Here is a 19,710-nt window from a genome sequence, read left to right on the forward strand (position 1 = left end):
TGCTCCTGGTGCTGACCTCCTTGTCCCATTTGCCTCTGGTAGATTTGACAACTCTGACTTGTTCTGGGAATTATATACAACATAATTTGCATGTATTTTATTGGCTAGCAGCGTATATGTAGCAAAATTAGTTCATTGTTATTGAGTGTTTACTTAGTACCTTCATCCCACGATCCTACCTTAAGACTTTGCCTCCAGTTCCCCTCCATGTGGTTGGCAAGAATCACAGAGCAAAAATTCATTCAGAAATGGCTAATTAACTGAAATTATGGGATTTTACAAACTCACATGTGTCAACTTTGATATAGTTCCAGCATTTTGCACAAAGCAGCTGATATGAAGAAGCAAACTTAAAATACTTGTTTCATAAGCTTCCAAATAATTACCTAAACCCAGTTACCAATCCCTCTCTGTGGTTCTCAGACTTTAAAGGCTGTAAAAGTGACCTAGGAAATTTATGAAAAAGCTGCAGCCTTCCATACTTCTCAATAGCCTGTCAACCCTGTGATTCTAATTCAATACAAGATCTTTATTTTAACAAACACCATGGGTGATTTCGAAGCAAATGATCTATGAACCCACATTCTAAAAGATAGCGCCAGCAAATATTTCAGCAATTTGCCGAAATTTGCTACTCTTTGTCAACTGTGACAGGATCAGCATTTTGCTCCATCCTCATTCCTACATTCTAACATAACTAAGAGTAGGCAGGCAACCAGCAGAAATTCGAAAGCTCTAACCTCTTAGCTTTGCACAGATTTTCTGCAGGAGCACAAGAGACAACTCCACCATGCCTTGTCCTGCGCCAATGTGGACCCCGAGCATAGCTGATTCAGCTTGCTCCTTCTGACATATGAGTACAGTCTGTATTAGGAAGGCCTTCCATGGCGGTACCGGGAAGACATTAGATGACTGTATGCAAAAAAATGAACAAACAAAATTGTGATTAAAATTCTCAGAAAGTTTGGCAGTTTGGAGCAATAAAAGGATGTGCCATGCAGGCAAAAAAGAGAAACTGAAAATTCTCGAGTTTCATGTAATTACAAGGATACTACACAGGAAACTCAGGAAGGCCTGACTGGATATGGTAACACAGTTTATCTTTACTCATAATGAGTTAAAAGTCACCAGAGTAACGTGAGTCTCACAGAAGAACGGGAATGAGAGATGCAGACCTACACAGATCTCATACAATCTTAGAGCTTTGTTATGCATGGAGGTAGAAAAAATGATGGTTCTAGGTCCATAGAAGGAAGCATTTTGTCCTCAGGACATTACTGCCTAAGGGGACGACCACGGCAAAATCTGGGCTTGAGATTTCAATCAGGAGCCCAGCAAAAGGCTGGAGATGGAGATTAAAGGAAAGCTTGTTGTCAAAGTCAGATTTTCCACTAAAAAAAAAAGGGAACCAAGATAAAGCCAGTATCAAAATGGGGATCCCTAAAAGCAAAAAGTGATTACATGGAGACCCCCAAATGCAGACTGCACTGAGCTGATGGCAATTCCCTGTAGGTTCCCCCTGTTGAAGCAGTATCTTATAAGGAAATCTCTAAGATTTTGCTTCCTTTTTTGCTTCCCACACCAGTGTATGACTTATGAGGAATTTTATCTGCTTTTCGTTTAATTCTGAAAATTGATCACACTGATTTGTGGGCTATGAATGATTTAGCTTCTTGACTACCAAGAATGAGCGACCTGGACACTATTACTAGCCGTGATGTTCTCAAAGACTATCACAGGTAAAACACTGATCAAGCTTCTGGGAAAAATATATGGGAACATCGTGGCAAGATGTCAGCTAAAGAGAAAGTGGAGCCTGAATCTATGATTATTCCCAACTATGGCATCTTCCTCTCCTATGATAACAGCAGCAGGTAACATACATGTGTGCTTAGTCGCTCTGCTGCTAAGTCGCTTCAGTCGTGTCCGACTCTGTGTGACCCCATAGACGGCAGCCCAACAGGCTCCCCCGTCCCTGGGATTCTCCAGGCAAGAACACTGGAGTGGGTTGCCATTTCCTTCTCCAGCTTAGTTGCTCAGTCGTGTCCAACTCTTTGCGACCTCATGGAATGTAGCCCACCAGGCTCCTATGTCTATGGGGATTCTCCAAGCAAGAATACTGAAGTGGGTTGCCAAGCCCTCCTCCAGGGGATCTTCCCAACCCAGGGATCAAAACCCAGGTCTCCAGCATTGCAGGTGGATTCTTTACCATCTGAGCCACCAGGGAAGCCCAACACATATATTGAGGGCTAACTTGGTGCCAGGTCTTTTCATGAATTTCTTTTAATTCTGACAACTATGAAGCAGACTCTTTCAGTCCCTGGAGGAGGGGAGGGCCTGGCAACCCACTTCAGTGTTCTTGCCTGGAGAATCCCACAGACAGAGGAGCCTGGCAGGCTACAGTCCATGGGGTTGCAAAGAGTCAGACTCAACTGAAGCAACTTACCACCCATGTAGACTCTTCCAACAGCCTCAGTACAGGTCATACAAATGAGGAAACCAGACTCAAAGTCTGAGTGACTTCTCCAATCCCACAGCCAATAAGGGAGGGGCTGGGCATTTGCATCAAGACAGTCTTTCTGGAGTATTTGCATTTAGGTTACCACAGCGAATACCAGAGTCTTAAACTCCCAGGCAAGCAATTGCTTGCCTCTGAGGAAAACCATTCCTTAGCAGAAGAAGCTAGAAGAACAGCTAAGAATAAGCTTGAAGGAGGAGTCTTAAGCACATGTGATTTTCCCAGGGGTCCAGAATTAGTGCCCATTTTAAGAAGTGAATGTTCTTCTTTCCATCCAATTTGAACAAAGTTTCATATATTTGCAACAAAGCAATCCTTTGCAGATACTTCAGCAGGCTTTGCAGTGTGTGTTCTGAAACACTGGAAATAGAAGACTCAGTCACTGGATGATCATTACAGAGAAACATATGCTCAGCTGACAGATATTCAAAAGTGAAAAACAAAATAACAACAACAAAGACAATCCTTCCATTATCTTATTCTCTTAATTGATTTTTGTTAACATGAAATGGGTTATTAATGCAACTTATTTAAAATTGTTTAGTTCTATTAGGAGTGCCTTTTGGGTGGACCACTCTGAGTGACTTTCATGCTTAAAAACCATTTTTTATTCAAATGTCTTACAGCCACCCCAGGAGAACCCTAGAAAAGGAGTTCTATTTATTATCCCCCATTTTAGATGAAGAAAACCAGACATGGAGAAATAATGCAACTTCACCAACATTCCATAGCATCACAGTCTTTAGAACAGTAAAATTAGATAAATGTGATGGTAACAACCGAAAACCTCTCCAAATCAACCTCTAAAATTCTAAAATGTGTAGAACAGGATTCTAAAAGAGCACCACTTCTTTAAGAAAAACACCATCCCATAAGCTCATATCAGACATATGATTAACAAACACACTGATTTTTAAAACTACCTGATTTACTTTATCATAACTAGTCATGTACAAGAATTTTATAAATAATATTGAGAAACTGTATTTTTGACTGAGCAGCAATGAAACTATTGAAAAGATAAACAGATTATTCAATAAAATACCCAATGTTAATTCTTAAAAATAATTGGTATAAGCCAATCTTGTGAATCCAAAAGCAGGCATATTATTAACTATTCTAAATATTAGAAATATTTTTAAATGTCCAGTGGTTAGTATAGATAGAAAATTCATTGATTGAAATCAGCTGTGAAACCTAGCCTGGAATTTGGTTAGCTATTAAGTTTAACTTTGTCTTATTAGTTCAAAATTTAAACAGTTTGAACCACTTCTACATTCATTAAAAACTTTACTCTTATAATATTAAAAAAAAAAAAAACTTTACAAACACATAGATGTAACTAGCCATCTCATCTAAAAAGCTATATTATTCCTAGACAGCTTTCAAGATCCCTGCATTTCAAAGCTTATTTCAAAAACCATCACTATTTTGCATTTATAAACTGGATCTTTGCAATAAGGAACTATAAATATACTACTGGGCTTCCCAGGTGGTACAGTGGTAAAGAATCTGCCTGCCAATGCAAGAGACGCAGGATACATAGGTTTGATCCCTGGGTGGGGAAGATCCCTGGAGAAGGGAATGGCTACCCACTCCAGTAATCTTGCCTGGGAAATCCCAGGGACAGAGGAACCTGGCATCTACAGTCCATGCAGTCACAAAGAGTCAGACACCACTGAGCAACTGAGAACCAAACAAATATACTATTATATACTAAATGCCCACATCCCAATTTTAATTACAGTATTCCTTTTGTTAACATAAAATGCTGCATCTAATAAAAGCATGATACATTTCTACAATTTAGTGACAAAATTAAAGGGTCTTTGTAGAGAAGATAATGAAGCAAGCACTAAAACAGTTCAAACAATAAAATCAACATTACATTGATTTTAAGAAAAGCCAAGAATATATAGGTGCTTATATAAAAGAGAAACAAAGAACTTCATACGAGAGGAAAGAGAGATGGTTCTTAACTATATTTAGATTCTCTGGCCCAAATAAAAAGTTTTAAGAACACAAAGAAGATAGAGACAGAGAGAGAGAGGGAGAAGGGAACGAAGGGAGCAGAGGGAAGGCGAGAGACAGAGGCCGAGGGGGCGCTGGAGAGCGGGGCCGAGGAGACCAAAGACCAAAGCCTCACAGAAATAAAAATACACTCTTGAAGCATTTTTTAAAATGTAAATGTTTGGAGAAGGTGAATAAAAGAGCAAGTGTAATTCAGTGCCAGATTTCACAAAGAATACAAGGTAGAAACTAAACTCCACCAAAATGGAATTAGAATAACAGTCAACACTTGCTTTATGAAGACAGGTCATGTTACAAGACTAAGACAACATCAAGAATGCAGTATAAACACTTCAGAATGTTTAGGAGAACAGCAGTCTTTAAGTACCATACAAATGATTAATGAATCAGGTAACTGAAGATTACATTAGAGCAAGGTCTCTACAATTTTCCATTTGGTTCTACTTCAAGTAGTCTATGATATACACATGAATTCCTTACACTGTATTGCACTATACATTGGTTGCTGTCATTATACCCAAATGTAAACAATAACGCAGACTTTCTTGTTTATCTGCAGGTGTCCTTAGGTGGCAGTAAGTAATTAAACAATATGAAAAAGCCAGGAAATTTGTGTAGCTATTTACAGCATCCCTTGGTGAATGCACATTTGGCTAAAGAGATCCCAACAAAATAAAGGGGAAAAGCCCCCAATATAGCATCTTCTATGTTTAAAAAAAATCTTAGCTTATAAAAACAAAAAAAGACGATAAACCCATTGGCTTTTGTAGACCATCTAGAAGGCACTCATCTCTTCATGCATGTTTCCGCAAGTGTCCTAAATTTGGGTCCCAGATGATCCAAAAATTCAAGCCCATCTTCTTCTTGTCGTTCGCTGCAACAGCCCACAGATCCAGCTGCCGATCCTCTTCCTTCGTAGTTATAGGTCAGGACATAGTCTTGAGCTTGCATATGGGTGTTATCCTGATCACACTGCTGGACCTTCTGCCAAGAGGATAAAACACAACATATTTTATTATTATTATTTTAAACACCAAGACTTACTAGCATAAAAATAATTGCTTTGATTTACCTTTCATTGTTTAATTTTTAACCAGAGTGTGTCCTCTAATGGATTCCTACGTATAAAAAATGCACATGATTGGTCTGTATCATAAATCACACCATCAGTTAATTCACTACATAGCAGGTTTCTAAAAGTCACACATGTGGCAGCAAGTATGCAAGCATTTGTTTTAAGTTATCATTGTTTTCCCTTTCCAGATTATGGCTAATGTGAAATGCATTCGTACAAGTGAACCCGAATGCATGTGGCTCAAAGCTTTCCCAGATAGGCAGAGTGACTGCAGGTTGGAGTTGCCTCAGATTCCACTGTTGGTCTCTAAGACCTGATTTGTCTGATGGGAAATGGTAACACAAAGCCATGAGAAAAAGAATTTAAGTATCATCTTATTCTTTCAGAAAGAATGAACAACCAAACAAAATAGGAAGAAAAGTCAATACCCATTTAACCTCTGATTGCAATTCAATCAAAATTAAGGAAAATCAAATTTCTAATGAGTAGATTAATTGGGTGAAAAATCAAGATCATAATCATTTCATAATCATTTAGAAAGCTGAAAAGAAAGCAAAACAGATTTATGGGAAACTCACTTCACCAAGACGGGGCTGAGTGTAAGTATACCACTCGGAGTACGTGTATTTGCAGTTGTCGGTTGCTACTGGTCCTCCCCTACAGGAATCCAGAGTGTGCTGTCCACCTTCCTTACACCGTTCCAGGGTGTGATGATGCCCGGTTTCCTGGCAGGACTCCATGGTCTGGTGCCCTCCTTTGACCATCTCGATGGTCTCCTGCCCTCCATTCTTCACTCTGGATCCCAGGGTGCCACCAATTCCATGAGCGGAGCCACCCACAGCATGGGTTGTGAAATCATTTGTGGAATACTGGAACAAAACAGGTGGCATTGGGGAAATACAGAGAAAAACAAAAAATGAGAAAAAGAACAAATCAAGCAGATAATGCCATGAATTTTCGTGCTAGGAGGTAAGCATTCCAAGGGCTGGAACTCAATCTGTCTTGGCAACCTTGGGTACCTAACTACCTTAATTCTACTACTTCACTAGGTAGCTTCCAATACAGGAAGCCAACTGCAAGATGTCAAGTGGTCTGAGCCTTGAGACAAGTCAGAAAACCTGATGTGTACTCCTTTTTTAATAACTTCTTAGAATACTGTACAACTTCATCTGTGAAATCCTTCCAGCATCTCACATCTCAGGCTCAGGATTCCACACTATTGTCTCACACAGACTAACGCTGCTTAAATTCATTCCCTTCACCTGACTAGAACAGAAACAGAAATAATAATCGGTATTTTTATTCAGTGCCTAATTGAGTTCCCTTCAACTGAAACAAAATTAACAGAAATAACAAGTTGCCATAAAAAGCGGCAATACTAAATCCTTGTCATCTAATTAACTAAATCCTTGTCATCTAATTAAATAAAGACAAATCAGCAGAGAAAGTAAGAACACCAAAGCTCTGGACACTAACTTTCCATGTTATGTTTCTCTAGGAAACTCTAAGTTTCATTTTTTCTAATACCTTCCTAGATGCCAACATCCTTTTGTTTTCTAGATCCTTCCTGCTCTAATCATCAATTACATTTTGGTAGGGAATTTATTTGTTCCTCCACATACTGGGGCTTCCCTCATAGCTCAGTTGGTAACGAATCTGCCTGCAATACAGGAGACACCAGTTTGATTCCTGGGTCAGGAAGATCCACTGGAGAAGGGATAGGTACCCACTCCAGTATTCTGGCCTGGAGAATTCCATGGACTGTACAGTCCATGGGGCTGCAAAGAGTTGGACACAACTGAGTGACTTTCACTTCACTTTTTTCCTTCATCCACATACTAGGCTGGAACTCAAAGCTGAAGCAGTGCAATCACCTGTTAGCATGATTGCTTCATATATTTGACCACAGGCTCCTCTCTAACCCATAGTAGAGGCTGAGAGCCTCCATTAAAGTTCTTCCCACGATGATCAAAGCCTGTAGTCATTTTATGGCTGCTGCCAGAAAAAAAATTAAAATTATTATGCTGATGATCCGTGAATAACTAAATGAAACCCTTTTACAGCACAACCGGCAGCTTCAATATATAAAAAAGACAGGATTTAAAGTTGAAGCAGTGACACACTTGAAATAGGGGGGGAAAAAATAACAATATGCCAAAGGATTTTACTATTAAGTAACATTACATGGCCAAATTGAAATGCCACATATCACCACGGGATCAATGTCATTTGATTTGTCCCCTGCAACTGATGACATGTTATATATTGTAAGCTATCTGATTTCAAAAAAACTTTTCCCAGAAAAGATCACTACAGTTGTTTAGGCAAATTTATTGTTTGAATGTATTCTAATATTTTGGCTGAGCCACGTGGCAGGAGGGATCTTAACTCCCTGACCAAGGACTGAACCAGCGCCCCCTACAGTGGAAGCGCAGAGTCTTAACCACTGACCGCCAGGGAATTCCCTATCATCTGTACCTATTTTGAAAAGACAATTTACCACTTTGTCATCGCCAGGAGCTTCAGTGTTTGACACAATGAGGTTCTGCTGAGCTAAATCATCCGGAAATACTTTTGGCTTTTTGTCTGCCCCAGTAGTAGCCCCACAGACCAAGGTGAATAAGATACCTGCAGAATAAGAGAGATGACTTTGGTTTATCATAAAAGATTATTATGAATTTATGATGACAAATAGAAAAACAACTTTCCAGAAAACATAAATATTATTGCTTGAGTCAAAGCAGCATCCATTAGAAAAGCCTGCCTTAAATGGATATGCCACAAACAAGGACACGCTCAGTGCTGTACTTGTGTTAAATTTTATGTCTGCACCAATTACAACAGCACTAATATGATACCTACATGCATTTTCAATATAAGAATTAAATATGTGTGTGTTAAATAGAAACGTAGCTATATACAAATGAGCAGCCATAGATAACAGTGTTGATTCTGAGAATGTGTCCTGAAAGTTATTTTAAAGGTTATCTTTTAAATTCATGAAAGGACTTACAAAACAGCAATGCTATGCCCAACAATATTGCAAGGATGGCCCACTTTCCAAGTATCACTTCTCTGTTGCCAGTCCTCGAAACTGGCCGAAGGCTGCAGTCATTTGGGGTAACACAGTCACATAATATCACTTCTAACTGAGTGACGAGTGACTGGCCAAGTCTATCTGTAACTCTGACAGGGACTGTATATTTTCCAAACCGGAGGTCATTCAGATAGGAGAGACGTGCTGCTGTATCTGAAAGGAAATAAAACCATGACTTATAGATTGCCATTGATTTCTCCTGAGCATAAATAACTAGTGACAGGATATTCAGCATTATTTCCATACCATGGATATTCCTGATGGGAATGGCACAATTGCTACACGATTGTAAGTGTGCATGGACAAAGTCTTTCTGATCATATACAAGTTTGTTTATACTGCCTCGTTGTATAAACGTCTTTTGGCTTTTGTAATAATATATTTTATCTGTCCATACACAAGTCCTTCTTATCACAAATAATAGATTTGTTAAGAGATTGACTTTTATCATATCTTAAAAAATTTTAATATGACCAAAATTTTAATTTTATTGTATCTTCTTTTATGCACTATTCATCAGAGAATTTCATAGTCTGAATTCCGGATGTTTCTCCTTACTTTATTTTCATATATTATGCCAAACCATGAACTTACTATCAAGGCATCAGTCATATGCTGGAACTTCTTCTCATGATCCTATAAGACACTGGGACCAACCTTATATTTTTTGCTTTTGATGTTTTTTTTTAAGTCAAGAGTGGATATTTTATCCAGATCAAAATCCAACAGTCTTGGGGACAGAGCCAAAAATATACTACTTTACATATAGATTACACATGCCCATGCCCAAGAATAATCCTCCCAAGTTAGCTGGCCCAGTGTGACATTTTTATTATTTCATATTTGATGCTCTAAATGTAAACCTTCAATACTTGGGTAAAAAAATAAATCATTGAATTGAGTCAATTTTAAAGGAAAGCATGATTAACCCGGTGTCCATGAATGTGTAAGAAATAATAATATGACTAATAAAACCAAAATTTATGATCCAAAACATACCACAGTCTATTGGATTGCCTATCTTGTTTACTTCCCCCTATAATCCCATTTTACATATGAATAAATGAATGCCCAAGAAGAGTAAATAGCATAATGAGACCTAAAGGCTCCTTAGGATACAGTCTTCACTTAGCATTTTTCAGGCTTTGGACTATTTCACAGCCCAGCAAAACTTTAAACTAATACAGTTTTGACCAACATAATCCTGTTAACATTTCACTGTACTAAGTAGGAATTTTGTTTTAATTACTGCCTCTTTTAACATTATATAAAAAAGATGTGATATTATGACACCAAAGTAGAGAGGTCATCTAAATATAAGGTTGCTTCTCAAATACACATTCATTGGTATGCTAAGTCGCTTCAGTTGTGTCCAACTTTTTGCGACTCCATGGACTATAGCCCTCCAAGCTCCTCTGTCCATGGGATTCTCCAGGCAAGACTACTGGAGTGGGTTGCCATACCCTTTTTCAGGGGATCTTCCCCAGGGATCAAACCCATGGTTCTTATGTCTCCTGCATTGGCAGGCACACTCTTTACCACTAGCTCCACCTGGGACTCACTGGAATGCTATTTAAAAACACTGAAAATTTTGTCTGTCAGTTCACAGAGCAATTTATAATAGGAAATCAAGAAATATTCACTGAAAGCATGGGGATGAAAACCATTCAAGGGCATTTTAAAGGCAACCCCCATTCAGTTTACAGTAGATGAAGGTTAGGGTTAGGGTCATGAAAGCTGCAGTGACAGGACATGGTGCACAGGTTGTGCAGTCAGGAGACACAGAACGTGCTGGAAAGTTACGAGCTGATGTAAGGAGTGAGGCAACGGTGGCACGGAGAGAAGTTCCTTTTGCTTTTGCCATTCTTGTCACCGTGGATTTTAACAAAGGTAATCCTTTGTTAAACTTTACCTTTAACAAAGGTAAAGTCGGACATACACACTGGGACCAAGTGGGGGAAGAATCCCACATAAAAAAACATTAGATAAGAAATGGTCAGAAGTCAACGCAGCACAGAGAAGATTTAATACAGTGGACACCGTGATGTGCTCCCAGATCCCCCCCAATCAGGGATGTATTGTCCCAGCTACTTGGGAGGCTATCAGCACCACCAGGGACTGGGCCTTCCTGCCAAAGGTCATGCCCCCTTGGGCACCCCAAATCACAGACAGAGTCACGAAAGAGCACAGAACAGAATGGCCATTGAGGAATGGAGATGACTCATGCATTAGTCAAGGCTGTCCTTTGGCCTGAGCTGCAGCTTGAGTTCTCTGTTTGCTCCACTCTGCTTTCTTTCCACTCACATATACTGATGCCAAGGAAACACCTTGATAAACATTCAGCCTAGAAAGACTGCCTCAGCGTCCGCTTCCCTGGAACACACCTGCAAAGGATGGGGATTCCCTTCTGACCAAGGAAACCACCGTCATCTGAAACATCTGTGTGGCTGGGAGGCACACAAGCCTGGCAGTGGTTCTATCAGATCTAGTCTGGTGGGCTCGGGGCGGGAGGGATAGCAGTGTAGCATGGGAATGAGAATTCACGCAAACCGTAGGGAATCCTGGCACAGGACTGACCAGAAACAGGCTCTTCCCACCACACCAACGCTGAGAAACTCACGTTCATTCGTTGGTGGTTACCATACAGCAAATTATTCTTCTATATTTTAGACATTTTGATGCTGAAAACGACAGAGTTACATTTAGAAATACATACCGTTAACCTTTGTCAGTCTCCACATTCTAAGTACCTCTGAATCAGAAACACCTTCCAAACTGAAGTCAAAGGGTGGGCCGTGTATGGGTTCATCAGGATCTACAGCAACAATCTCGGCCGATGACATGACGGTTTTACAGATGACCACCTTCCGCTGACGTATGACTGGGCCGTTATCATTCACATCCTCAAGAACAATCCCCAGGACTCCATTACATGTTCTCCCATCTAGAAAATTGAATATGAAAATACAATTTCTTGATTTTTGAGTTTCTATTAGGCAATTACACATTGAAAATTACACATTATTAGGCACTTGTACCATAGAAATGACAGGAACAGGCACAGTCCTAGGTTACATCGCTAAGTTACGTTAAAAGAAAGACATAATCCATTTCAAAGGTGTTGTACAGAAAATAACTGCTTTTTAGATTTGTCGCCCATTCACTAAAAAGCTGCAATAGACATGGAATTTTTGTAGAGGTGAGGTTTGACAGATTTTTCAAAAGAGGAAGGAAGAGAGGGCCAAAAAGGGCATTTCTGGTATAGTCAAAACACAAGGAGATTTAACAAGGTGAGAAATCACATGCACAGACCTATGTTCTGGACACAATGAAAGGGAAGGCATGTGGAAAGCACTTAAGGTTTGGGGGCAGGAAAAGTAAAACAGGTAAAAGGCATAAGATATGCATGTGGAAGATTAGAACAAAATTAGTACACAGGAATGTTTAAAACACAAAAGACCCCAGAAGTGGGAAATCACTTGCAAACCTGAATAATCACTCTGAGGTAGCCTAAGGAACCCATCTATCAATACAGTCAATAAACTTACTGAGTAACTACTTTGTACAGAGCACTGTAGTGGAAAACCTGGGAGATTCGAAGCTGAAGTGGGCATGGGTCCCGGCTACAAATGAGTAACACAGTTGTGAAGCCTAAAAGTGAACATAAATCCAGGACTTGTGTCTCTAAACTATTTTTTCTTTCTGCTTATTAATAAGGAGGGCACGGTTATGAGGAGTGGAAAAGAGGATGAAACAAACTTGTGCCATCTGCAACCTGGGGCTGTGTCTCATACGAAGCTGCCCTCCTAAGGAGAGCGAGGAGACCAGGCAGAGCCCTGCAGCCACTACCTCAACCCAACAACAGGACCCGTTGTATTTCCAGGGTCATCCTGGGCCAGGAGCCATAGCCCGTCAAGTTAAGAAACTGGTGCTGAACTGGGGGCCACAGAAAAGGACATGATGGAAGCAACTACAAAATTGCTCTGGGGTACCCTTATGGCAGAAGGTGGAGAGGAACTAAAAAGCCTCTTGATGAAAGTGAAAGAGGAGAGTGAAAAAGTTGGCTTAAAGCTCAACATTCAGAAAACGAAGATCATGGCATCTGGTCCCATCACTTCATGGGAAATAGATGGGTAAACAGTGTCAGACTTTGTTTTTTTGGGCTCCAAAATCACTGCAGATGGTGATTACAGCCATGAAATTAAAAGACGCTTACTCCTTGGAAGGAAACTTATAACCAACCTAGATAGCATATTCAAAAGCAGAGACGTTACTTTGCCAACAAAGGTCCATCTAGTCAAGGCTATGGTTTTTCCAGTGGTCATGTATGGATGTGAGAGTTGGACTGTGAAGAAAACTGAGCACCAAAGAATTGATGCTTTTGAACTGTGGTGTTGAGAAGACTTTTGAGAGTCCCTTGGACTACAAGGAGATCCAACCAGTCCATCCTAAAGGAGATCAGTCCTGGGTGCTCATTGGAAGGACTGATGCTGAAACTCCAATACTTTGGCCACCTCATGCGAGTTGACTCATTGGAAAATACCCTGATGCTGGGAGGGATTGGGGGCAGGAGGAGAAGGGGACAACAGAGGATGAGATGGCTGGATGGCATCACCGACTCGATGGACATGAGTTTGGGTGAACTCCGGGAGATGGTGATGGACAGGGACGCCTGGTGTGCTGCAATTCATGGGGTCGCAAAGAGTCCAACACGACTGAGTGACTGAACTGAACTGAACTGATAGTGGAATAGAGGAAAAGTCTGAAGTTGAAGGCAAGTCAATACCTCCTATTTAATATCCTGCAAATTAAAATTCCAGAATGAGCAAGGTTAATGTTTAAAGGAAAGCCAACAAAATCACTAATCAGAAGATTAACTCACTCTATGCAAGATAGCTTCAAATCATGCATGTTTACTATCTTCAAAAACATAAAGTTGACTGTTTAAATAAGAATGCAATTGACAGCTGAAATTCCAGTAGAAATAACCTAATAATCATCTAATAGGGACTCTAGAAGAAAAGGATAAATAAAATGGTAGGGAAGCAATATTTAAAGAAGTACTGGTTGAGAATATCCCAGAATTAAAGAAAAACATGGACTTTTTTTTTTTTTTAATGTTCTGATCTGACTGCACTGCTGGGTGAATAAAACTAAATTCTCAGCATAAACACTGAATAAAAACTATATATTGAACATAACCTAGGGACTACAAAAGTTATCTGAATGTATGACCTACAAAAAGACAATAGACACTAAAATAAGCATTGGCAACAAGAAATGCCAAAGGACGATGGAGTATCACTTGCAGGGTACTGAGGGAAAGAAAGAGTTAACTCAAAATTTTAAAGCAAGTCAAATGACAAAATCAAAGATGAGGATGATATTGAAATATTTTTCAGAACAATAACACTGACAGGGTTTATCACCCACATGGCACCACTGAAAGAACTAGTAAAGGATACAGTCCAGCAAGAAGAAAAGAGAACTCGAAAAGAAATGAGATACAAGAAACAAGGCAACTACCCCTCACTTTGGACAACTCTAAAAAAAAAGACAGAAAGGTAGCAGGAATATATGCAAACATGTATTTTATCTGCCTGACAAACTTTCCTATTAGGACAGAATACTCTCTTCCCTCAGATTTTCCTGGTTCTCATGCTGCGTGGTGTTTTCCTGATCTCTCTGAAAATACGGATTGCAGAACACGATTTGGGTCCACACACAGAGGTGAAAGCACATCTTACTGACTGAATCTGATTAATTGTAATGGCTTTAAAAACTGACCTCTGCAGTGTTTGCTGTTCTACCACTGTAATAAATGCTTGAATTCCCCTTTCATGAAATGTGTAGAGTTGTTCAATAAACCTTTTTTTTGCACATTGTGATCAGTATTGGTATAGAATATGTCAACCAAAGGTTTTAGACATCTAACTCAGTGCCTCACAGCTCTGTTCTTCATGTGTTAGTAATAAATAATATTATTTTCTTTACTGGAGTATATGCATGTAATGCTCACCTTCTAATATTAATATAATTCTATAAGCTTGTGTGCATGCCAAGTCCCTTCAGTTGTGTCCAACTCTTTGAAACGCTATGGACTGTAGCTCCTCCGTTCATGCGATTCTCCAGGCAAGAATTCTGGAGTGGATTGCCATGCCCTTCTCCAGGGGATCTTCCCGACCCAGGGATCAAACCCGCATCTCTTATGTCTCTTGCATTGGCAGGCAGGTTCTTTACCACTAGCGCCACTTGAGAAGTCCTGGTTCCAATTCTATATGGGTAAATACCAATTTCAAAAAAGTCCTGGAAGGTGGTCCACAATTTATGTGCATGACACTCTCCTGCTAAATGCTTTTACAAATCTGAAAGCACACTCCTCCTCCCAACACTGTGAATCTTAGAACAGAAGAAATGTAAAACTCAACTACACAGAGGAGACACCTGGGTGAAACTGCCAACTGAGGTTAGATCAAGAAAGGAAACTGAACTCAAAGCTTAAAAAAGACCTATGTTTAGAAGAGGGGAAGGCAGTACAACTAAAAACTACAGCGATATGAGAGGAATGTGTGGAAAAGTTGAGACATTGAAGACTTGAGGGAGAATTTTTAAAAGAGGAAGAAGCAAGAGCTGTAGGGAAGCCGGAGAGAGGAATTTAGCATAAGCCCAAAGATCAGTCGGATAAGGCAATGGCACCCCACTCCAGTACTCTTGCCTGGAGAATCCCATGGATGGAGGAGCCTGGTGGGCTGTCATCTATGGGGTCACACAGAGTCGGACACGACTGAAGTGACTTAGCAGCAGCAGCAACAGAGATCAGTGCTCACAGAAGACAGATTTCTCATATGGAAGCAGGTGGGGTGGGGAAGGTCCAAAGGGAATGAGTTGATATAGATTTTTTTAAAAGGTAAAGAGCAAAAACAAATAAACAATAAACATACTTTAGTACAATCTCAGTTCATATTTAAAAAAAAAAATACGTGGAGTTACCCTGACCAGCTTCAAAAGAAATGAATGGAAAAGACCCCATTACACATTTATTTTCTACCACAATGATGATACAGAGCCTCTCTAAACACCATGAAACATTTGCTCTCTCGCTTATTTTTATCTCCTCTGCAACAGAGGAAAATGTGGAATAAAATCATATCCAAAATCTCTCATTCCAGACTAATTTTTATCCCATCAATGAACAAATCATTTGTCAACTGCAATATAAAATGTAAAAATAATGGACTTCATATTCATATTACTTCTCTTCTTTTCACCTGACTTTGACCTAAAAGCATATCTTGACAAAGGGACAAAGGAAGCTGAGGTCTTTAAAGATAGTATTTAATTGGATGAAGTCAAATTAACAATGGTTTCAACTTTACCAAATCAATCAATGTATATGAGCCACTTCTCATTAATTTAGAAAAAGCTGAAATGCCTAAAACGTCTTCCAAAATCACTTCTAAAATCTTATTTTGCAAGCTATGGTATAATAATTTATGTTTACTGTAATTAACATTTATTTTACAGAGGTACAAAGTTCAAGTGTATGTTACAGTAAAAATTATATTTTATGTAATAAGAGGATCCCATTCCTGATCTTTGTGCTCACATTCCAATTTTGCAGGGCTCATGCTGCTGCTGCTGCTGTCACTTCAGTCGTGTCCGACTCTGTGCGACCCCCATAGACAGCAGCCCACCAGGCTCCTCTGTCCCTGGGATTCTCCAGGCAAGAATACTGGAGTGGGCTGCCATTTCCTTCTCCAATGCATGCATGCATGCTAACTCGCTTCAGTCTTGTCCAACTCTGTGCGACCCCATGTACAGCAGTCCACCAGGCTCCCCTGTCCATGGGATTATCTAGGCAAGAATACTGGAGTGGGTTGCCATTTCCTTCGCCGTGCAGGGCTCACAGAAATGACTTTACATTTTACATGATTTTGTGGATTCACAGTATTTGTTATTCTAATTTTATAGTATCAGAATACTAATCCCCAAGTATTGTTAGTTTCCTGTAGAAAGATACAACGTTTTTAGGATTGTGTGTGCTAAGTTGCTTCAGTTATGTTTGACTCTTTGCACACCATGGACTGTAGCCTGCCAGGCCCCTCTGTCCATGGGATTCTCCAGGCAAGAAACTGGAGTGGGTTGCCACGTCCTCCTCGAAGGGATCTTCCCAACCCAAGGACTGAACCAGAATCTCTTATGTCTCCGACATTGGCAGGCAGGTTCTCTAATACTAGCGCCACCAGGGAAGCCCTTTTAGGACTGTCTATGAGGAAATTAAGTATATTATCTCTATAATGAACTTTCCTGCTGAAGTGAGTATTTTTTAAGATATATGAATAAATAAATTGAAACTGATTTTACTAAAGTAATTTTCTTCACTAAAATGAATGGTTATTTAATTTTAATAAAGTACAGTCATATATTTTCTATGACTAAATTATTTTATAATGCTGCTGCTGCTAAGTCGCTTCAGTCGTGTCCGGCTCTGTGAGACCCCATAGACGGGAAGCCCACCAGGCTCCCCTGTCCCTGGGATTCTCCAGGCAAGAACACTGGAGTGGGTTGCCATTTCCTTCTCCAGTGCATGAAAGTGAAAAGTGAAAGGGAAGTCGCTCAGTCGTGTCCGACTCTTAGCGACCCCATGGACTACAGCCTACCATGCTCCTCCATCCATGGGATTTTCCAGGCAAGAGTACTGGAGTGGGGTGCCATTTCCTTCTCTGAAATTATTTGATACTTACATACAAAACTGAAGGTGCTACTGGAAAGCAAACTTGAGTTAATAAATTATAACCAACCCCTCAATACTTGTCATCTGGGGAGGAAAAAACTTTGAATGTACATTGTTAATTTTAAAACAGAGGCTGCACATGATTGAGAGTCTACATAGCCAGCTTAAACACAAAGTCCTTACCTTTGTCTGAGGCAATGATTGAAATATTATATACACCACTTCTGGCTTCTCTATCGAGTCTTTTCAAAATTGTGATTACTCCTGAGTTTTTATCCACATCGACCCACCCTTCTGGATCACTTGATTTCTTATACCTGTGAATAATGACGAGTTAAAATAGCAAAACAGATCATAAGTCAAATTACAATCCTAGTATCAAAATAAATTATACATTTTAAACAGTGAAAGTTGCTCAGGCGTGTCTGACTCTTTTCGACCCCATGGACTGTGGATTTCTCCAGGCCAGAATACTGGAGTGGGTAGCCTTTCCCTTCCCCAGGGGATCTTCCAACCCAGGGATTGAATCCAGGTCTTCCCCACTGCAGGCAGATTCTTTACCAGCTGAGCCACCAGGGAAGCCCAATGTATACAGAAATTTTTTTTTTCTTTTCTAAGAAAAAAAGCATGGTCAATTTGACCTTCACTAAAATAGAATCACAAGTACCTTATGCCACTGCTACTTCTTGTTTCCGGGTCGTATGCTTTATAACCAATGGTCTTTGTTCCCACTGGTACGTTTTCTTTAATTCGAACAATTTGTACCCGAGGGTCACACTCAGGGCCCTCATCCTGATTTTGGACATTAACAGTGACTGTTGCCATGTTCGTGGTGGATCTGGAAGTACCAGTATATGGAGCTTCATTAACTACACCAATTTCCAGGGTCACCTGCTGTTTTTCTTCATAATTCAGTGGCTACAAAAGCAAGCATGTTGAAAATGAGATCAAGATGCAGTATTTGGCCATGTGAACTAGTGTGTAACTACTTAGCTTTGGGAATGTGTACTAAGTGCTGGCTCAGGAAGAGTCATGAAAATACTAAATGTATACCCGCAAATGTGCTGATTCAGTATTTGGGTAGAGCCAGCAAAAAAAAAAAAAAAAAAATCCCTCAATTGCAAATTTAACACAATATCACAGGTCCTAATGGCAATTTCAGATCGTATTTAATGAACTATTATTATTTGAAATATTACTTTTGGGACTCCATGCCCCAATCAACAGTAACTTACTATTCCATCAGTTTGGGCACAGTTTATCCTATCCACCTGCGATGAAAACAAATATCTATATCTTGTTTAAGGTAGAAAAGGTGGGTCAAATTTTATAAGATGTTTTTAAGAGACAAGAAAATAGAAAGATCATGGGCATTACACTTTCTTTTTCTACCTTTTCTACCACTGCTACTGGTACTGCTAAGTCGCTTCAGTCGTGTCCGACTCTGTGCGACCCCATAGACTGCAGCCCACCAGGCTCGCCCGTCCCTGGGATTCTCCAGGCAAGAACACTGGAGTGGGTTGCCATTTCCTTCTCCATTGTGTGAAAGTGAAAAGTGAAAGTGAAGTCACTCTGTTGCGACCGACTCGTAGCGACCCCATGGAATGCAGCCCACCAGGCTGCTCCATCCATGGGATTTTCTAGGCAAGAACACTGGAGTGGGTTGCCATTTCCTTCTCCAATGCATGAAAGTGAAAAGTGAAAGTGAAGTCGCTCAGTCGTGTCCGACTCTTAGTGACCCCATGGACTGCAGCCCTCCAGGCTCCTCAGTCCATGGGATTTTCCAGGCAAGAGTACTGGAGGGGGGTGCCATTGCCTTCTCCGCTGGACCCTCTTAAATAAGGCGCTAATCACATTCGTAAGGACTCCACCCTTATGATCTAGGCCCCTCCCATACACTCCACCTTCTAATACCATTGAAGTGAAGTGAAGTCATATCCGACTCTTTGCGACTCCATGGACTGTAGCCTATCAGGCTCTTCCGACCATGGGATTTTCCAGGCAAGAGTGCTGGAGTTACCCTTTTAAAAATGGGTAGTACCAAGTTTAATAGAAGGTGTTAATTTTATTTTGCCTGATTCATAGCTGTATTGAAAATGGGTGAAACCATTTCCCAGAAGACAGAATTTTTTTTCCTTTATTTTTTAATTGGAGGAAAATTGCTTTATAATGTTGTGTTGGTTTCTGCACTACAACAACTTCAGAATCAGTCATAACTATACATACATCCCCTCCCTCTTGAGCCTCCCCTCCCT

General features: G+C 40.1%; 1 protein-coding gene across 3 annotated transcripts in view; it reads right to left on the minus strand.

Moving 5' to 3' along the window:
- Positions 1-2,984: 2,984 nt before the first annotated feature.
- The window catches only part of DSC2 (desmocollin 2), a 38,691-nt gene continuing 21,965 nt past the window's right edge, over positions 2,985-19,710 (minus strand). For 2 of the 3 annotated variants that reach the window (XM_010828959.1, XM_010828958.1), the window contains exons 10-16: positions 18,123-18,373; positions 17,639-17,772; positions 11,438-11,665; positions 8,638-8,874; positions 8,125-8,252; positions 6,203-6,493; positions 2,985-5,533 (exon numbers count right to left, since the gene is read on the minus strand). In XM_010828959.1, the coding sequence (XP_010827261.1) occupies positions 5,336-5,533; positions 6,203-6,493; positions 8,125-8,252; positions 8,638-8,874; positions 11,438-11,665; positions 17,639-17,772; positions 18,123-18,373 (1,467 nt within the window). In that variant the 3' untranslated portion in view covers positions 2,985-5,335. Of the gene's footprint in view, positions 5,534-5,621; positions 5,668-6,202; positions 6,494-8,124; positions 8,253-8,637; positions 8,875-11,437; positions 11,666-17,638; positions 17,773-18,122; positions 18,374-19,710 lie in introns of all 3 variants that reach the window. The other variant, XM_010828960.1, reaches the window with a different exon arrangement.

Source organism: Bison bison, unplaced genomic scaffold (assembly GCF_000754665.1).
Source record: "Bison bison bison isolate TAMUID 2011002044 unplaced genomic scaffold, Bison_UMD1.0 scf7180017864498, whole genome shotgun sequence".
NCBI classification, from domain to species: Eukaryota; Metazoa; Chordata; class Mammalia; order Artiodactyla; family Bovidae; genus Bison; species Bison bison.